Source organism: Apteryx rowi, unplaced genomic scaffold, assembly GCF_003343035.1.
Source record: "Apteryx rowi isolate R43461 unplaced genomic scaffold, aptRow1 scaffold_22, whole genome shotgun sequence".
NCBI classification, from domain to species: domain Eukaryota; kingdom Metazoa; phylum Chordata; class Aves; order Apterygiformes; family Apterygidae; genus Apteryx; species Apteryx rowi.
Window position 1 is genome coordinate 4,929,713 of NW_020448530.1, and position 19,465 is coordinate 4,949,177.

The 19,465-nt window shown below is 35.6% G+C and overlaps 1 protein-coding gene across 5 annotated transcripts in view; it reads left to right on the forward strand.

Moving 5' to 3' along the window:
- RGS12 (regulator of G protein signaling 12) overlaps positions 1–19,465 on the forward strand; it is a 91,856-nt gene that overhangs the window by 47,924 nt on the left and 24,467 nt on the right. For all 5 annotated transcript variants that reach the window (XR_003253307.1, XM_026064606.1, XM_026064603.1 and 2 more), the window contains exons 4-10: positions 285–306; positions 8,973–9,142; positions 12,803–12,895; positions 14,237–14,380; positions 17,079–17,258; positions 17,800–17,953; positions 19,236–19,312. Coding sequence is in view for 4 of the 5 variants with exons in the window: in XM_026064606.1 (XP_025920391.1) it covers positions 285–306; positions 8,973–9,142; positions 12,803–12,895; positions 14,237–14,380; positions 17,079–17,258; positions 17,800–17,953; positions 19,236–19,312 (840 nt within the window). In the remaining variant the exon portion in view is untranslated. The remainder of the gene's footprint in view (positions 1–284; positions 307–8,972; positions 9,143–12,802; positions 12,896–14,236; positions 14,381–17,078; positions 17,259–17,799; positions 17,954–19,235; positions 19,313–19,465) is intronic.

Below are 19,465 nucleotides of genomic sequence, written 5' to 3' on the forward strand. Positions count from 1 at the left end.
AAAATCGGTGTGGCTACTCACAGCAGGAAGGAGTTTGTCCAGTAGATGTTTGTGGGATGAGGGACTAGCACATTGCTCGAAAAGCCTGGGGTGAATTTCGTGGTGAGGAGGAAGCACTTGTAAGAAAGTAACAGCTGGTATCTTTAGGTTTTTCTCTCTCACATTATCTGTCGCTATTGAGATGATAAAATTAATTGACGCTTTACACATTGTGTGATGCTGAGAGATTTCTGATACTTATCATGAAACTTTAGTAACGCTTACTTTTCTCTTTCTTATTGCAGTCAGCAACTGTCTCTGATGGAGGTAAGCTGAAGCTTGTTTTTACTTTTATAATCTAAAAAAATCAAAGTTTCCACATTAAGCAACATAAGATGTGGTAAATAAGGTGATATATTACAAGATGTGTGTCCTAAATGGTGCAGAGCTCTGTGACTTCTGTGGGAACTGTGCCAAAAAAAATGTTGCCAGATTATGTTCACATACTTTCACTGATTTATTTGCATAAATGTTTTGTGGCAGATCTATATATGCACATTTTTATTATGTCTAGGATTCTTCATTTGTAATAACAAAAAGGCCGAGATAGCAGTCTTTGACATAACTGGATTGTAAATAAAATTTTTTTCTTTATTTTGTTGTCCTTTACAATCCCTTTTTGCTTTTGAAGAGAGATTATCTAGCTCATAAGTTGTAAGCTGTATTGGTGCATTTGTTGAGGCTGGAACTTCTTTAGTGTGGCACAGAAAGGGGTAAGTAATTTGATATTTATAAAATCACAGTATGGAACTTTTGCAGTTCAGGAGTACTTCTAGAGTAAACTCCTCTTTATGACACCTAAGTTTGTTTGTTTTGATTTTAGCATGGCTTTAATGCTTTATGGGACTGTCCACTCTTTATTAAACATGGTAAGATGATTTCTCTGAACCTTTGAAGTTAATTGAAACAATTTTAGTGTGCTTCCTTAATGGAATAAAGAAATTAAGTATAGTTTAGGTGTACAAGAGATGGCTTTTTTCACTTGTCCTGCTTGGCAGGAGTTGCTTCATTTGACCCTGCAAAAAAACTCGCTTACACACATTTTATTACTCTTTCTTACAAAGAGTACCAAAAATAATAAAACAATTTTATTAAATAGAGCAACAGTTTGTCTCCTTTTTAATTAGTGCACTGAAACTGAAGAAATATTTTAGATGGTAGGGTTTTTTTTATATTAAATGCAAATGTAAATGCAAAATAGGAAGCCTATTCACAACATTCCATCATGTCCTAATTTCTGATTCCTTGTAAAATTAAAAATGCAGTAGAGAGGAATATTACTGTTTGGGGCCTCTTGACAGAGCCATTTTCTGCTGGCTGGCTGACTTTGTAAGGTATTTTCCTTCTCTACTGCTGTCACAGTCTACTACTGTAACAGTACTTCTCTCTAGATGAGAAGATAGACTTTATAATGTATCTCTCTTACCTACAAAGTGACAAAAGAATGAAACAGAAAATAATTGTTTCTATCCTGCTCTCTGTTTCTAAAGCATAGGCTATGTTTTCATGGCAAAAGTAAGTATTTTTTCCCCAGATGTTACCTGTTTGATGTAAAAAACGAAGGAAGACGAAGCACAGAATTTTTCATTTGTCCATGTAGTTGAATTAAATTTCAGGTGCTAAGGGGCAAAAAAAGTTAAGATTGATCTTTTTTAGTTAAAAGTAGAATGTACCTGTGTCTTGTCTGCACTGTGTTTCTAGTTCCATGCTAATTAAAATTACCTTACTTCTGTGGCCCATCCAAACTTGGAAATCCCTGTGATAGTATCCCTCTGTTAGTCATATTCAAGCTTTTTATGCTTCCAGTTGAAATTTTTTTTAAAAGATCTGACTTATTTTCAGCTTTTTGAATATGACTGCTGTAGTTCACTCCAGTTCCATAGATGATTATAATTTTACAATTAATACTATAGAATTTTGTGAAATAATGAAATCTAAGAGCTGTGTAGGCTGCAGACGTGAAAGAAAAGATAGTAACTTGTATGTGTTTTTCTGATGGGTTGTATGACCTACTCTTTTTTCAGCTAGTGCTGAAGATTTAACATGGACTTTCTTTTCATTGTTAAATGCTACTTAAACTATAAAAGGGGCCTAATTTATGTAAAAAGAAGTAGTTGAATCATATTTAGTAATATTGAATAGATGCTTAAATACCTAGAAAGCAGATTGGAAAAATAAGAACCAGAGAGAATGTAACCAGGAAAAATGAATTGAAATAAAATCCTAATTCATTTCATTTAGAGCTACATTGAGTAAAAAGCTCTGATTCATGTCTAAATTACATTTTCAGGCTTTCACTCTTATTGAAAATGTCACAGCACTGAAAATTTTCCAATCTTCTCTAATTTCAGTAATTCATTAATAGATCCACAGATTCACATATTACAGGGCATGTCTAGATTAGCAAGATTTGCACCAGTGTAACCATTAATATAGCAGTACAAACTTCCCTTCCCAGACTAATAATACATATGTATACATACATGTTATTAAGATTTAGTCTTGGAAGGAGAGTTTATGTGTAATAATTATGTGCTCACATACATCCTTGAAATATAATAGGAGGCATGACAGCTTTCTGGCCACTTTTTTCCCAAAGTCAATGAAGCCTCATGTCATATGGATTTTATTACATTAGAGCCAGACATTGGAAACCATTTACTCCTTGTTGCATTTATTTTAGATAGTAACTCAGCTTGTGCAAGGCTAGGATGTTCTCATTAGCCAAAATTGTGCACTTTGGACTTTTTAAAATAGGTAACATGTAAAGATATAGGTACTTGAATTAGCGTTATTTCCAATGATACTGACCAGCCACAACTCTTAAGAAATGACTGTAATTGATTTGCTTAATGAATTACAATCAGAAAGCAAATAGTAATACTGTTTAGATGCAAGATCACTGCTACAGMTCAAATAGTCCACAGCACCTATGGTCTACAAATGGCATAAATCATTTCATGTTAGTACAACTACCCATAACTAGCGGATTTCTCCTGTTTCCCATCTCTGAAACTATACATTTCTCCTTAGCGTAGGAATACTGAGAGTTCTAACACAGGCTGTCTTGAGCACTGTGCTATCTAGATCATCTCAGAGATGAAATAGTTAAATTGTCATCAGTCACCAGCTAATGTCTTACTTTCACTCTCACCATTGATACCTGGGTGGAGCTTTACAAAGGGAAAACTTCAGGGTCAGTGGACATATAATAAAGGTACATCGTCAGTCATCTCCCAGACAGGCAGGTGGTGAGGTGTCTGAGCTGTTCAGAATCTCTTAAGTCAGTTCTTACCTACTATTCCCTATACAGAATCAGTTCCATGAAGCTGAAGTCTATTATTTCCATATACGTAAAGATTACAGATATAATATGTGTCTTTTTCTTGTAGAGCACTTTGCTGTATGTAGTATCTGATGATTTTTTTGTTTTTAGTGTTCATCACCAGGAAAGAATTTTCCTAAGGAAAAATGTTCTTAAAGATTTTTCTTTTAAAGGAATCTGACATTTAGAATAATAAATAATGTAGAAGTGTATTTTAAAAAGTAACTAAAGAAGGCAGGATAAAAAATCCCCAATGAACTCCAAAACAAAACAGAACACTATTGTTTACACTATATACAGACAGATGATTTCCTCTAACAGGCATATGACTTATTTTTTAGTTATACTGGCGATGCATGCTTGCTGTAGCCGTGTTCCACGGTAACATAAATAATTCAAATTCCCTTAGAAGCAGTGGCAAAAGGTCTTTTCTTTAAATTATTTATGTAGCATTTTATAATGCTTTGTGTTAAGTATACTATTGGTTTCCTCTGCTTGAAGCCACGAGGTAAAGAATCGATTTGTTCTGAAGTGTGTAAAAGGCTACCAGGAATTGCTGGGGGAAATGCATTAGCATCCCTTATCCCCAAAGTTAGGGAGGAACAATGTACCAACTAGGAAGGCTAATCTTCACCCAATGGGTTCCGGGAGACTGCAGCTGAATTTGGTATGGATTCAGAAGGATGGCTCTCAGTGAATACCTTGAAGTATTTGATTAGATGGCACCACAGTGGTTCTTATCAGCTTTATCCAGGTAATGTTTTTAGTGATTAACTGGAATATCTTAATTATATGAATGTAGGTATTCTGATGATTAGAAGGAATTTGTGGAGCTGCTCACAATAAAAAAGAGGTATAAAAAGGTTGAAAAGTTTATGTAGATTTTATGAAAAAACATTTACAAAAATATGCTTTGTTGTATTCAGACTTGCTGCTTTATAGGATTTAAATCAAAACTTTCAAAGCCATCTTATCTTGAATACTTTCAAGCTTTTAGTTGATTAGATGTGTGCATTCTCTTACAGAATGCCGTTTTTTGTAAAATAAAGAAACCCAAAACACTTTACAAAATGTTAAAACACAAAAGGTGTAAAAGGATCTTATCTGTGCAGAATTTTAGGAAGCATTCTGTGTCAGTTCTGCATTTGAAGGAGGTAGTTAAATGAAACTGCATGAGTTTGCATAGAAAATGGTGGGCTTCCTCCCGGGGTATGGTGGGTCTGGAACGGAAGAGAAATACAGAGAGATGCCTGGGATCCAGAGTGCTCCAGGAAGGAGCCTCCTTCCTCCAGGCAGTGCAGGATGAGTCAGTGCTTCCATACACTAGGAAGGAGGAAGGAAGGCTTTAGGAAGCTCTGTTCACAACACTGATGTGTCTTCCAGGCACCTGAGTTGGGGTTTTCACAGTAAACTGCTTTGGCATCTTGAGATTCACAGTACCTAATCTTACTTTTTTAAACACGTAACAAAAAGGAGGAGGTCACTAGTGGTGAGACCGGAGAGTGAGGAATCTGGGTTCTCGGCTTTTCTCATCCTGGATGAGTTGAGGCCACTGYTTTTATTTCCCAGCAGAGTGATTGTGAGATGAAATACATGGCTAGGTTGGAAAGTTTCTCGGTTCCTCCTTTCCAAGGTGGTCCTTATGGAGCTGGGAATGCAAGCGCTGCGAGAGACAGGAAACCTGACCCTCAAGTCTTATGCTGGAAACATTCCTCTGCAAGGGGAGTGCAGCAGGAGCCATATGTTTATACATTCTTCATTTAAGTGTGATTTGGATAAATTGTGTACTAGAGATATAGTTGTTGGTTTTTTTTTTCCCCCATCTGACCTTTCTTTCTCTCTGATTCCAAATTATGTATTGCTATACCTGCACTGTGCTGTAACCGTTTTAACTGCAACTGTTCATATATGTAGTAAAAGAAAATTGAATAACTAAGCCTTTTGTGGGAAAGAATCTTGTTCTGAATGGTTTTCACATTAATAGGAACCCCTGCAGAAATCTGTACAGATTTTTAAAGGAAACTGCATTTTTGTTTCAGGGGAGAAAAAAGCAGCATCTGGGTTAATTGTGAATAAAACTAGTCCTTTCTGAAATAATCTGAGTTAGCTAAATACAATTTGACAGAACAGAGGAAGTTTACTGTGAATAAATAAGCCCCTAATGCTGCTTTAAGAGCAGCCCCCCTTTGGAGAGCCTGTGACAGTGGCTCTCAAAGTTCTTGAAAAAGCAGGCTTATTTTGATTCATCTGTTTCCCTGGGACAGCATATCAGAGGAATGAGAACCCACTGTAGTTTATAACAAATGTAATTCTGACAAGCTGGGGAGAGCGAGCAGCTTCTAGCGATTGAAGGTGGTTGGCAGTCGCTGACTGGTGCAGATACTCAAAGACCTTAATTACAGTTTGGTCTTTCTGTCTCCCAGTGGCGGCTGTTCAGTTTCCCTGTGGTGCGGAGGAGGCAAAAAGGGGAAACTCACCTTCTGAGGACTCCTGGGCCTACTGCTTTGCAATCCCTTCCCAGCCCTAAGGCACGGTGACTTGTGGGTTTCAAGTTGAGCAGTTCATGTGACTACTGCTCCCTAATTTCCCCAAATCAGCCAAGTAGGCTTAAACAGTTTGGTATGTGGGATAAGTTTACCTTTCTGATTTTACCTGAAAGGGTCTAGGAAATATTCATCTGAATTTCTCCACTGCAGAAATTCGTTGGGGACTGAACCCTCTAGCAGTGAGGCAGGGTTTAGTAACAGCTGTAACTGTTCCAGATGTATCAAGAGGTGGGTGTTTGTTCACAGCCTGGACTGTAGCATAAAATATATCCACCTGCAGAGTTAAAGCAAAATAATTTAGATAATAAATTAAGATAATAATTCACTTCAGATTCACATTAGCCTCTTTCACAATAGTTTCACTGTGGTGACAGGTATTCTCTAATGAAGCTAACAGTTGACTTGCTTCTGTTCTTTGGTATGTGTCTTACAGGAAAAAGTGAATAAATACTTGACATAAGACAATCTGGAATTATTTGCTGAGTCTTTTTACTTAGATTTGATCAATATGGCCATAAGGGGAGGAAAAATATTCTTCTTATATTTTAAACAAGGATAATGTTTAATAAGAAATAGTTACATTTTGACTTCTCCCTAATGTTATTCAGTATCTTTGTCTTATTTTGCTTAAACAATAGTTTTGCTTACAGAAATTGTAGATAGCTGTTACACCTTAGTAGATATTTCTAAGCTCTCGAATGCATTTAGTTTAAAAATCAAGTTTCATAAGAATTGTTTTCTTTAAATTTTCTTATCTTGATGTCTTTATAACTGTCTTTATAACTTTTTGCTGTCTTTATAACTATCTTTGAATGGTCCCTTTTTCAAAGTTCATACTTTCAGGGAGAAACAATAATGTTTTGTAACATAGAATATAGAAATGCAAAGTCATTTTGTATATATAAGAAAAAAGGAGTCCTTGAGAGATCTTATAAAGTAATAATTTCGGTGAAATTACTCCTTGCTTCCATTAGTGCAGGTGATTAAGTGAGGAAAATAAACAATAAGAAAAATGTCCTTGTGAAGAGTAGGCTATTTCTTACTGGTTGTGAGTTCCATTTTTTCAATGAGTTTGCATTTATAGTGAGCTGTATATTTGCTTTTATGTTTGGCATAGAATTATTGAAGATATCACCTATTTATCTGAGGATATGGTTTTCTTGTATCCTCTATTACAGCTCATATTTCAAAGAATCCAATGACTACCTTTTTCATAAAATCACTTCATCACAGTATCATTCAGTTTGGAAGGGACCTCAGGAGAACTCTAGTGCAACCTTCTGCTTAAAGCAAGGTCAGCTATGAGATCAGACAAGGTTGCTCAGGGTTTTATTCAGTTGTGTCTACACAATTAATTAAACCTCAGATGACATCTGTGAAGTGGGTGACTGTGAGTATTACTCTACCAATTTTACATTTGTGTAAACTGAGAGATGGTGAGAGTAGTGATTTGTAAAAGGGCATGCAACAAATAAATGAGAAGTTTGTGAACAGGACCATGCTGTATCAATGTACAATTCCCTTTTTTGTTAGAACAGTCTTCTCTTTCACCTTTCCACTTCTGTGAACAAGTGATCAATTTTTAATATTTTTTGTGTATACTCTATTTACTGATCTGTGACAAAGATGATCTTGGATTAATGATAAATACTTGAAATTAGTACAGTCATGCTACTACACATGGATGTATTTTTCCTAAATTCTCTAAGGATTCTTTTTAATTCATCTTTCCAAATACAAAAGACATTTCTGTTCAAAAGTATCTGGTCATTTCTCAGCTTCATCCTGAGAGAAGGCATTGGGTGAGCATAGTTTGACATTGAGTTTTTCAGTTGGTTTTGCTTGCCAGGTGTCATCAAAATCTGTTGACAACCTGCAACTATTGTTCTCTCTTATTTCTTATAGCAGTATTGCTACCCTTTTAGCACTTAAATTCCTGTAACATCATGTTACAGTATTTTGTATGAGCTGGCTAATGGGATGTCATCTCAACATTATTTTTGTTACGAATCTGTTGTAGTGGTATGTATTCTCTCATTTTGAATATTTCCATTTTTTCCTATGCTCAGTTTGAAAACACTGTTAGTTTAATTCTTTCTCTCCTGGCTCAGACTCTTTAGGAAAATACTATATTTAGATACAATCATTATTCTACTAAAACAGATTGTTATTTCTTCTGTGGTCTCCACAGAATTTTACAATGATCACCAATGTCAAGACGACCCCCAAAATACTCCAGCAAGGACAGGTTGGAAAAAGGCTCCCAAAAGGCAGCTGAAAAGCAGTCCCCTTGGAACTGTTCTGCTGAGTTGTTCACACAAAGACTGGGAGAACATCGGCGTCTCCCGATTATTGCAGTATGTTGGCTCTAGTCTGGGAGAGAGTCGTGGATCCCTGTTTTTGTGAGAAAGTCTGTTGATCAGTTCAGGGTCTATGGATTGATGGCTCTGTTTCCCATGGGTGAAGAAAGAAGCCATCCATTACTAGCCCTTTCTCATTGCTATTCTTTTGCTCAGTTGTCCCCTTTCCTAAATTTTCAGCATTTAGCAAGAATCTCTCATTTCCATGGAACATTTCACAGAGTCCATGTCTACTGATATAAGAGTGTATAAAATTTTGCTATCTTCTATTGCCAGATAGGTTTTTGTCCACTTTTTGGTGAAAGGTGGTTTCTTAAAGGTCCACCTTCTTTGGATAATCCTCTAAAGGATTGCAGTTTGTGGGGACAAGAATGTAAGAAGGAAATATTATCCAAAATACTTTTTTTTCTACAGCAAGAAAAGACACAATTTGTCTTTCTGCCTTCCCTTTTGCTTCTGCCAGGGAATTGCTGTTAAGACACTAGTATAATTTTCTTTGCAGTGGAACAGAAGAAAATTTGAGAGTATTTTTTTTTTTTTTTCTGTGCAGTTGCTCCTAAAAAGAATGAGAAGGGATCTTGTGAAGTCTGCACTACTGTGAACTTTGAGCAGGTGGAATAATATATATGGAAAAAAATGCTGTAGAAAGAAGAGTAAAAGAGAGTAATATTTTATTGACTAATTTGTTAATTTTTTTAACAGAACTGAACAGCACTGATTTAAAAGACTGCATCAGTGAGAATAGCCTCAGTAGCAATGCTAGTCTTCCCAGTGTACAGAGCTGTCGACGACTGCGAGAAAGAAGAGTTGCAAGCTGGGCTGTTTCATTTGAGCGTCTTCTTCAGGATCCTGTTGGCATTAAATATTTTTCCGTAAGTTTTGAGTGACAATAAGAAGCCTTTCAAAATATCTGATATGGCTGCAGTAATTTTTCTGTGTTCTTTTTTTTTCTTGCCACTATCCTTACATAGGACAAAAGGTTAGGAGATCATTGTTATACAGTTGTTACCTGAACATCTTTCTAAGTTTAACTGAACTGGCTTGCAGTTGAATAAGCGTTCATAGTAGTCCACATGTTTTCATGTACTTCTGGATAGCAAAGGTTTCTGATAAAAATGTAGGTTGTGTCTGAATATTTAGTAAGATTCCCCATTTTGTAAAACAGTTATGTTCAATTATAGTTGTATCTGTAGTCAAGATATTTTGAAAGAAAAAGATCAGGTGTCAATAGTTTTCTAAGAATTAGCCTATTCATTTGTTTTCATACTGAAATGTTGGAAGCCATGCAGAAGATTCTTTCAATGACAAAATGGCTGATCTTGAGGCAAAAGTACTTTAGAAATATTTTGGGAAGTAATTAAATAGTTAACAGCACTTGTTAAAGGTGCAGCTTGCAGGAGTAATACTGGGTATTTGCAAAGCATAAATTAAGCTTCCTGACTACCTTTATGAAGTTGTCTCTATTTTACATACAAGAAAATTGAACTGTATGTATGTGTTGCTGTTTCAGATTATCACAGGAGACCATTCAGTGCTGTTTAAATCATTTTCAGAAACAGTACAAAAAGAAACCTGTGTGTATGAATTTTAGATTATTAGAATTCTGCAGTAACTCAGAAGACAACTCCTTAACTTTCAAAATAGGGATTTCTGTGCTCTAGGTTTTTGAGTTTAGCAAAAAAATAACCAGGAACCCTCTGCCCGCCTCGAATGGTGGATATTGCTATTAGGTTTAAAATATTTTTGCAACATTGAATGATTATGACTTGTCGTTTTATAAAATTAATGTAGCCTAATTCACTGTATTCAACTTACAAGGTCTTTCAAAATTATATTAACAGGTATTCAAACAAATATTTAGGTATCTCTGTGTATGTACTTCATACTAGATACAAAAGTACATTAAAATGTCAAAATGATGAATAAGCAGGCATCCATCCTAAATGGTGTGGGGGCCTGTGAAATACATTAACAGTGAACACCTGTTTGAGGAAACAGAAGATGAAAGCAAAATAAGAATACTCTGGATATATATGTTACTTGTCTTTTCATTTTCTTAGCAGAGTAGCCTAAGATTTGTCAGCATTTCTGCTTAGTTTCTGAGACTACTCTTCAGACTGAAAGAATAATTACACTTTTGATCTGATGTTGGAGTCCACTTGAAAAATTATGTAGTTTGGGGAGTGCTTCTGGTAATTGGTTGGCTTTTCTTGTTACTTTTAAGCTGTCAGTAAACTTATTTACATACACTTAAGAAATAGGTGCAATAATTTTTCAGTACCATGAAAGTTCAAAATTTCTCTTAAAAAGTTAGAAAAGAGCTAACAGACTATTTTATTAAGTTGCTGGGTTAAAAAGCTAAAGATGACTTTTCATTTCAGCAAAATATGAGCTTCAGATACTAAATTCAGGAAGTTTTACTGATTTTTTTTTTTTTCTATTTTATTCTAATTAGAAATTATTTTTATGAACATTACAAAAGTGTATGTGTTAAAGAAATACCCAATTTAAAGAAAAACTTGGGGATGTTGAAATTTATTGTGTGCACCACCAATTTCTTGAGGCCCAGGAGAGATTCACAGTCTCTACTTAGGTTTTACCTGCAACCTGGATATCATAATGCCTTGAAGTCTGGCATGAAGGCTGGTGAGTCATGGTGCCTAAAATAAATGCCCTTCAACTGACAGGTTAACATGCCTTCAAAGGGAAGTCCAGAAAGGCCACAGACTGAGAAGGGAATCACCTGTAACTAGCCAAAAGAAATTGCTATATAGATATCTGCCAGTAACCAAGCACCTTCAGAGCATGAGCATTTAATTCAAGGTTGTGTAGTAAGCGTCGTGGTCCATTTGGAATTCTGAATGCATAGTCATCTCCTGAGGACAGATTTGTCACAGAGCAGGAATTACTCTCTAAGAGGAAGAGGTTTGCATATTTTGCAAATACTCACATTTTGCATAATACTGTGTTGAGTAGAACAGTAATCCTGGAAGTGAGAGACCTGATTTCAGTTCCCTCCTGATGTGGTTCAGACCAACATCTGCTTCCCAGAAATATATAACAATGAAGAAGCTACATAATGTTCCAACTGGGGCACCGTCCATTCTTCCTGATGAAGCTGAATAGTGCAGCCAGGTGTGCTAAAATCATGGGGCCAGAAAAGAAAAAAAAAAGAGATTGGCCATAGATTTGTAGTGCAGGCACAGAGCTAGGAAGTGGGCAATTGCATTCTGGTTCCTGCTCACAAATTTGTTTCTCTTTTAATCTTTGATTACATGTAGAATGCAAAAATATGCCCTGACTACTCTCTGGATTGTGTTTTAGGCTTTCTGTGTCTCAGGTGAAGTATCTCAAAAGCTTTTAGGTTATATTGGGAAGTGGCTAGTGGATTTAGGATCCCTGTATTGTAGTCTTTCTCAATTGCTTTCCTACAGTTGGACTCCCTAAATTCCAGGTAAATCTTAAAAGTTCTAAGTCTCTCTGTGAAGATTTGTCTCATACTGCTTTTCTGAGGCTGCTTTTGTATGTTAAGGAAACTCAAGTGATATCAGCATGACGCTTGAGTGAAATTTGTGGCTTGTGGGCTAATTTAAAATAAGATCCTCAGTTAAACTCTGATACCTAAATTTATAAAGCATAAACAAGCATTCCAATTATGCGAGTCATTGGGTGATTTTTGAGAGAACCAAAAATTTTTTTAAAGATTTTTTTTAACACATAAAATGCTTTAAAGAAACATATGCAGAGAGAATATTGGATTATGCAGATTTGAAACAGGGACAATTTATATTTGTGTAATTTCCCAACCAAATTGGGTCCCAGTCCTTGCTTGGACCTTTGGATGCTTCTATAATATAAATGTCCTGATTATTGTGTGTGGTACTGGATGATTTAATTTTTTTCTCAAGAAAGCATTTTCCAGGGAGAACCTATGTGACCACATAAGCAAGCAAGCAGTGATGAAGGATATTTTGTATTTGCCTTGTGGTGCAGAAAGATGCTGTAATGAATACAGAATTGACTGTGACTGTTCTATAAACATCTACTCACATGAATAGTCATGTAAATGAGGATTGATTATTTGAGCATAGAACTGCATTCTGGGGAGAAGCAGTTACTTGTCTATATTAAACTATTAGAAATACAATTAAATATAGTCTGTTTACAGAGCAATTTTTAAAATATTGTTATAAAATATTGAAATTGTTATTAAAAGCTTATTCGTTAGTGTATGTACTAGTGTAACTTCACATGAAGTTTCAGACTTGACCAATGTACAGGGAAATGATCTGATCATAACTCAATGCATTATTCTCAATTGTATATATTTAAAAAGAAAAAGAAGAAAAGCACAAGGTACAAATTGGAAATGAACTGAATTTTGCTTTTGAAAAAAATGGACTGTGAGACTGAAATATTTTCATTATGCAAACTTTAATATTCTCATCAACCACTACAAATATGTTGTATAAAACTGCAAGTAACTTCTTTTCTTTATGCTGCATTTATTTATTTGCTTATTTTTCCTCTAGGAATTTCTACGGAAGGAATTTAGTGAAGAAAATATTTTATTTTGGCAGGCCTGTGAATATTTTAACCATGTACCAGCACATGATAAAAAAGAGGTAAGCCAGTGTTATATTTTGATACATGATGTTGCTTGCTAAAAACTGATGCTTCTTCAGGATTATTGAAATTATTGGAACTATACTTGGTCTTAGTACTGTGATTTCACTAAAACAGGGTAGGAGCCTCAGCCTGAGTTTCCTAATCCCCTGGGAGTGCYGTCCCAAGGTTAAGATGTTGGTTGTATTTATGCTTTGGTGAAGTGCAGAGGTAGCTCAGTAGAAAGGAGCTGAGGTATTCTGGATGTTGGAAACACTGCAGTAGCCCAGTGCTATGCGGTGCACAGCAAGGTAATTTAACTTGCTAAAGAGAGGCGAAAATTAGCCTCTAGTGTCTCCTTCAGCTAGACTACTCCCGCTAGCCAAAATAATGCATTTATAAGGTAACTTTGATATACAAGTGTTGCAGTGAGCTGTGGCAGACACGTTTGTCCAGAGACTGTGAGGATCTGCATCTCATCCTTTTAACATTGTCCTACGTTGGTCAGGCACTTTTGGTTACATGATTTTTGTGCAGGTTTGTAACATTTCTGTCTACACCACAGCACTGAACCCAGGTCAGGTTTACAGTGTGGAAATGGTTTCAGCTTCCGAGTTACTTTTTGCTCTTTTGTGCACCATCCATTTTTTCTTCCTCTTCACTCTGTCTTCAAACTATGTATTTTCTGAAATCCTCTTAAAGGCTCTGAGCTTGGTTTGGTGCAACTTTTTCATTATTTCCAGAATGTGGGTGTTTCAAAATAAACAAGCTAAAAATAGAGCATGATTTTTAAACAGTAAATACATTTACATTTTTCTAACTTATGGAAATTGAAGCTGAGAGAATTTATATAAATAGTAACTGTTATCTATAAAGTTTAAAATCAAAAATATCTACTCTCCTTTGTAAGGCAGCATTTGATGAGCTTGACATTATTTTTATAGTTTGATTATTTTAAATTTTATTTTGTCTGATGGCAACTTTTACTGCTTAAGAAATATCTGACACTCAAATATTTGTAATTTTAAAGGAAATAAACTGTTTTTAACCCTAAAACTAACAAAAGCTGTTGCTTGCCATAATTGCAGTAAACACTGCAATATGAGATGTGTCCATGAGAGAGATCTAGAGAGGAGAGAGCTGCGGAGAAAGACGATTAGACAAGAGACCTATCTTTGTTTAAGAATTTAAAAATAAARCTCCTTCTTTATTTCTTATTATCAAATGAAAATTTCTTATATATTCAGGAAATCTGAATGGCTCTGTATTTTTTTATGGAATATATCCATATAAAATAGCTGTAAAAAATATGTATGCAAAGTTGCATATAAATTAATATGGAAAAGATTTCTTTTCTGTAGCTTTCTTACAGAGCTCGGGAGATCTTCAGTAAGTTTTTGTGTAGCAAAGCTACAACCCCAGTTAATATTGATAGCCAGGCACAGCTGGCAGATGATATTCTCAATTCTCCGCATCCAGATATGTTCAAGGAACAGCAACTTCAGGTAACCATAGAAAATGTAACTGTTGTAAAATTGTGTCTTTTATTTTTTCCTTTGAAGTGCTTTGAATTTCTTTGAAATAGTTAAGTATAAAAGTATTTTTCTCATGCTGTCTATTTTATTACATATAATGTTTATGTCTCCATTTTCTTATTATATAGATTCTGTTTGCAGCATAGAAACAGGCTGTGTAATGGAGTGCCACTTGACACTTTTTCCATACATTTGCATGTGTGTAGAAAATTGCCACTAACTAAAAAATAATCTGAAAAATACTGTTATTGAAATGAAGGGTGAGTGCAAGTAAGCTTATTCTTTAGTATCCATGTTTAGTCCATGTGGTGCAACACTATCAATATGGTGTTTGCATACAGTTGCTTATTCTTTTCTTTAGTGGACAAGTGTGTACAGAAATAGTGTCTGATTTTGGTTAAAGTGGTTTGTAAAATATGCCTGTCAAATTGAAGGAGGCCTTCCCTTATGCTTTAATAGTCCGGTAGCTCTCTTTGTGTCTCTTAGGAAGATTAAAGGAAAATATTGCAGAGAGAACTACCTAGCAGAGCATAGATAACAATTTTCTCATCTTTTGGTGTTAGATTGTGTGACTGGAGTCAACTCTGAAAAGCTTTGTTTTGCATCCTGAAGCTGTATTAAATTTAAGGTATTAGTATTAGCAGCGCTGTAAAATAGTGTATTATATTTTTGGCCACAAATTGTATTTAGCTTAAGTGTTGTGATTTGTAGAGGAGTRTAACCTCTGTATGCTTTACTTTCATCAAAATTCCATGGGCAAGTGAAGTAGTCTGTGTTTTTTGGTTAGCTTGGTTTTGCAGCTGTGTAGGTGTACGCAGACTGTACTCTTACTCTTCCCCAATAACCTTGAATCTATGCATCGATGAGTCCATGAGATTCAGACATTGCTTTTCCATATTTTGCACTTTTGGCAGTATGTAGCAGTATTATTGCTCGAGTTCCACAGTAAGACATGTTTCAAAGCTATGTGCATTATATACGCTGAATATTTTGAGTCTTGGCCTGAAGACTGCCTATGCTCTGAAACCAGTTGCCTTTTATGAATTTTACCAGTGTACCTGTGGTTGGAAAAGAATTGGATTTTTCTTAGAAGAGAGATTCCTCTTTGTGAACGATTTTTCAAGTGGGAAGAGTCAGTGACAAATACTTCATGTTTTTTTCTCTTTTGGAGACCCTTAAAATTTTCTGGTTTTTATATACATGTTGTTGATTCGTGGTGACTCCACGTCTTGGCCTGCTTTGCCTGGCAGCCGAGGCTGAGAGCTGAAACCTAGCTGTCATAGTCTTACCTGTCTTTTTGTACTCAGCTTTGAGGGCTCGTCAGACTTTGTGCCGAGTTATTTCAGCACATTAAGCTGGCAAAACTAAACACACAAAAATTAATACTTTTTTCATAGCTTACCATGCTGAATATGGTTCATTAGAGTGTCCAAGAAACACGACAGCTGGCGCCCAAGAGGGAGTGGGAGTATATGGGGGAAAGGCAAGACTGTGGAAGTTAGCATTCAGTTTGGATTAGGTTTCTGTGAAACTGCAGCCTAACGTTCTCTCTGCGTTAACTTTCTGTTTGTCAAAAAATCTTTGGGCTAGTACTTGTTGCGAGAGGTGTCCCCGCACGGTCTGAAAGATGCTTTCTGTCTGCAACTGGGCAACTGTCACTTAGTGATGGATTTCCCTGTAGACACTTGGGAAGGCCATAACCAGTTGGGTGGTAGACACTAGGATTTTTTAAGTTCTTTGCTGGTAGGGAATTTATCATAATCAAAGAAGAGGCAGTCCTAGTGTTTTTCAGGTCATGTATAATTAGTTTAACCGCAAGACAAGACATAAAGGTAAAAAAACACATTGACTTAAAACAAGAAATAGAAAGACAGTGTAATGAAACAGAGAAATTATGATATAATATTATGTCATATATGAGATTATGTTTAGCAGTTAAAACAACTTTTTTCTTTCGCTTGCATGCTAGTCTGGCTAAATTAGTTTCAGGCGTTTGCTCCAGGTCTGGTACCGAGCTGCTTCCTTATTGTGGTGTTAAAGATGGATGTTGGTCTCACCCAGAGCAGCCATTTTAACCTTGTAACCTGATGGACTCATTGTAACCTTACGGATTCTCCCCTCTTTGCCCCTACCCGCATCAATAATTAACCTTGCATATCCTATATCATTGTATAGTATTGTATATCGTGATTAGATCATATTCCTGAGTTTTAGAGCATAAACTTTTTTCTTGTTCACAGCTACCTTGAAACACACTTGTATAATTTTACAAATCTTAAGTTGTATGTAGTACTGATGTAAAAATCTATTAAAAATACTTAAAATGGCTAGTTTGCTCTGTGCTTTGTGAGGAATGTGTGAAGACATAAAAACACAATAAAAGATGGATATGATGATGGTGTTGCCAAGACTACACATCATCTCTTCTGCTTTTGCACTTTGCACTGTGTACAATGCATAGTGTAATCTATGCTAAGGGAATAGATTAAATCTTGTTTCTTTTTTAATTGGTGTAAGGTATTTAAAAGATCTAAACCAAATCATGCCTAATGCTGTTTACAGGTTAATGTCCTAAGTTTTATAGAAGTTGGCTGTTGCAAAATAGTGCTTTTTTCTTGATGTGTTATTTAAGCTTGCGTAACAATTATTTATTGAATTTTAATTTCAGATTTTTAACCTGATGAAGTTTGATAGCTATACGCGCTTTCTCAAATCCCCCCTTTACCAAGAATGCATCCTAGCTGAAGTAGAAGGTCGTCCTCTTCCTGATCCTCAGCGTGTTCCCAGCAGCCCCACTTCTAAACACAGTATCAGTTCAGAGAAGTCCAATATCTCTACGCCGAAAAAGGTTATCTTTGATTGAAAACTATATTCTTAACTATTGTTTTTCAAGTTCTTTAGAAGATCAACAATAATGTATAAAAACCAATATTTCATTATTTCAATCCATATCATGTGTCAAGTGTAGGAAAAATATATAAATGAAATTCTGCATTTCAAAAATAAGGCAAATGGCTTTCCCACAATCTGTTGCATCTTTGGTTTTCTAGCAGTAAGTTGGTCATTGCTGGTGAGCGTGGAGGGTTCTTTCATGTTTACATGAGCTCTCCATGGTTTGTTTTCAGCTCCTATGTTGTTCTGCTTACCCTGTAGTATGTTTCTGTCTATGTATATCTTGTGGTTTCCAATGGTTTGGGTTTTTTTTTTTTTTTTTTTTTTTTTTTGATTGCTACTGAGAGGTAGACTGGCACATACAGTAATGGTGGGGTAGTGAAGACTGCTAACCTGATGATCACACTCTCATTTTAGGAGAAGTGTGGGATGTTTGTTTTAGATAATATACCTACAACTGTGGTCTGACCAGTGATTTAATTGTGTTTTGGTGATAGTTAAGTGGTAAATCAAAGTCAGGAAGATCCTTAAATGAAGAGTCAGGAGAGGAGGATACTGAGAAGAAAAAAAGGGGAACATTTTTCTCATGGTCAAGAAGTAAGAGTTTGGGAAAATCACAGAAGAGAAAAGAAAATGGTGATTATCCAAATGGTGAGTTTTCACATTCCGCTTTGCTGCACAGTTGTTTCAGCAGTAGATGTGACTAATATCATCATGTTTAGTTTGCTTCTAAGCACTTCCTTTAATGTGACAGAGGGAAGCTGTTAAATCAGAAGCCCATAGCCTGGCTAGTATCTCTGGGATTTTTATAAAAGTGGATATGAAAATAAATAGATAAAAATCTGAGAATGTTTAAACTTGATTTTACTGACTTCCAAGAGACTTTCCTGCTTTCCAGTATACTCTGCAATTTTGGGCGCTGGCGATCACTTTTTCAAGCAGGAACCTGCCGTTGTTATAGTAAAGTAATTTCAACTCTTTACATAGGAGTTCAAGAGCTGTATATACAAATAGTGCTAAAACTACAGCTATTTTAAAATTTCTTCATGTGCACTATCCAATCTTTTCTTCTCTTATTAGCACCACACAAGTACATTCTCTATTCAACACTCTCACTATTCTTATTTCCCCCTTTCCTGACTAAAATGAAGAAAAAAGAATCAGAGTTGTGAAAAACCTTGTAATCTGCTGTTTTGTTACTCAACTGTTTTCCAAAGTTGAAGGAATAGTTCCCTAGAAAAAGCACCAGTACATGGCCTCTAGAGGAAGAGACAGAAGTTTTGGATTGTTCATTCCATTGAGTTGCAGTAATAGAGAAATCCCATCGAGGCACCGAATTTAGACCATATGGTTTCTGTTGTTTCTGCTTGTCTATTTTCTGTGGGTTAAAGCCTTTCATTTTTCTATGTTGAGTGAAGGCCCAGTCCCACAAGAAATCTTTAATCATATGAATTGTTTAAGTGTTCTCAGTATGCTCATATACAAAAAGATTTCAGAGGCGTTTGCTAAGATTACAGGCCTAAACTTCTGAAAGTGACTAGTGATTTTCTTAGATTTTGTTTAGATTAGAGCGCATACCTGCACTCCCCTTTAAAAAAACCTACTTATTTCCCTTCAAAATATCTGAATAGGTAAAATATTTCTAAAAATGTTTAAAGATTTTAAAATGTTCCTATGTGTTTTAAAAATTGTTTCTGCCCTCTGTAAAAAACAAGTGGGGTTGTTCAAGGATTACATGACCAAGAAATACTCAACCAAAGATTGTTTTGCTTTTCTATGCTTCAGTACATAGTATGAAGATTTGGAGTTCTTTTCTTTAATAAAAAAATGATTTTCCTCACCAGAGGAGCTAAGGTTTTGCAATAGCTTTCTGTATTATAACAAATAATAAAATTAAGGATTACTAATAATCACTGATTCTTTCCACAAACAGATTCTATTCAGCCCAATGGATTATCCTACAGACGGGAATCACAAGGCTCCATGTCATCAGCTGCTAGTCTTGACTTGGTAATGGCCAGTTCTTAATAATGACATAGTGGGGGAGCAGTGAAAACAGTGCATTATTGTTTTCTAAGAAGACTGAAGTCATTTGTTTAAAGCAGTACTTTGAGAAAGCATTTTAAAATGATACATTTAGAGGGCATGATGCAATATTAAACA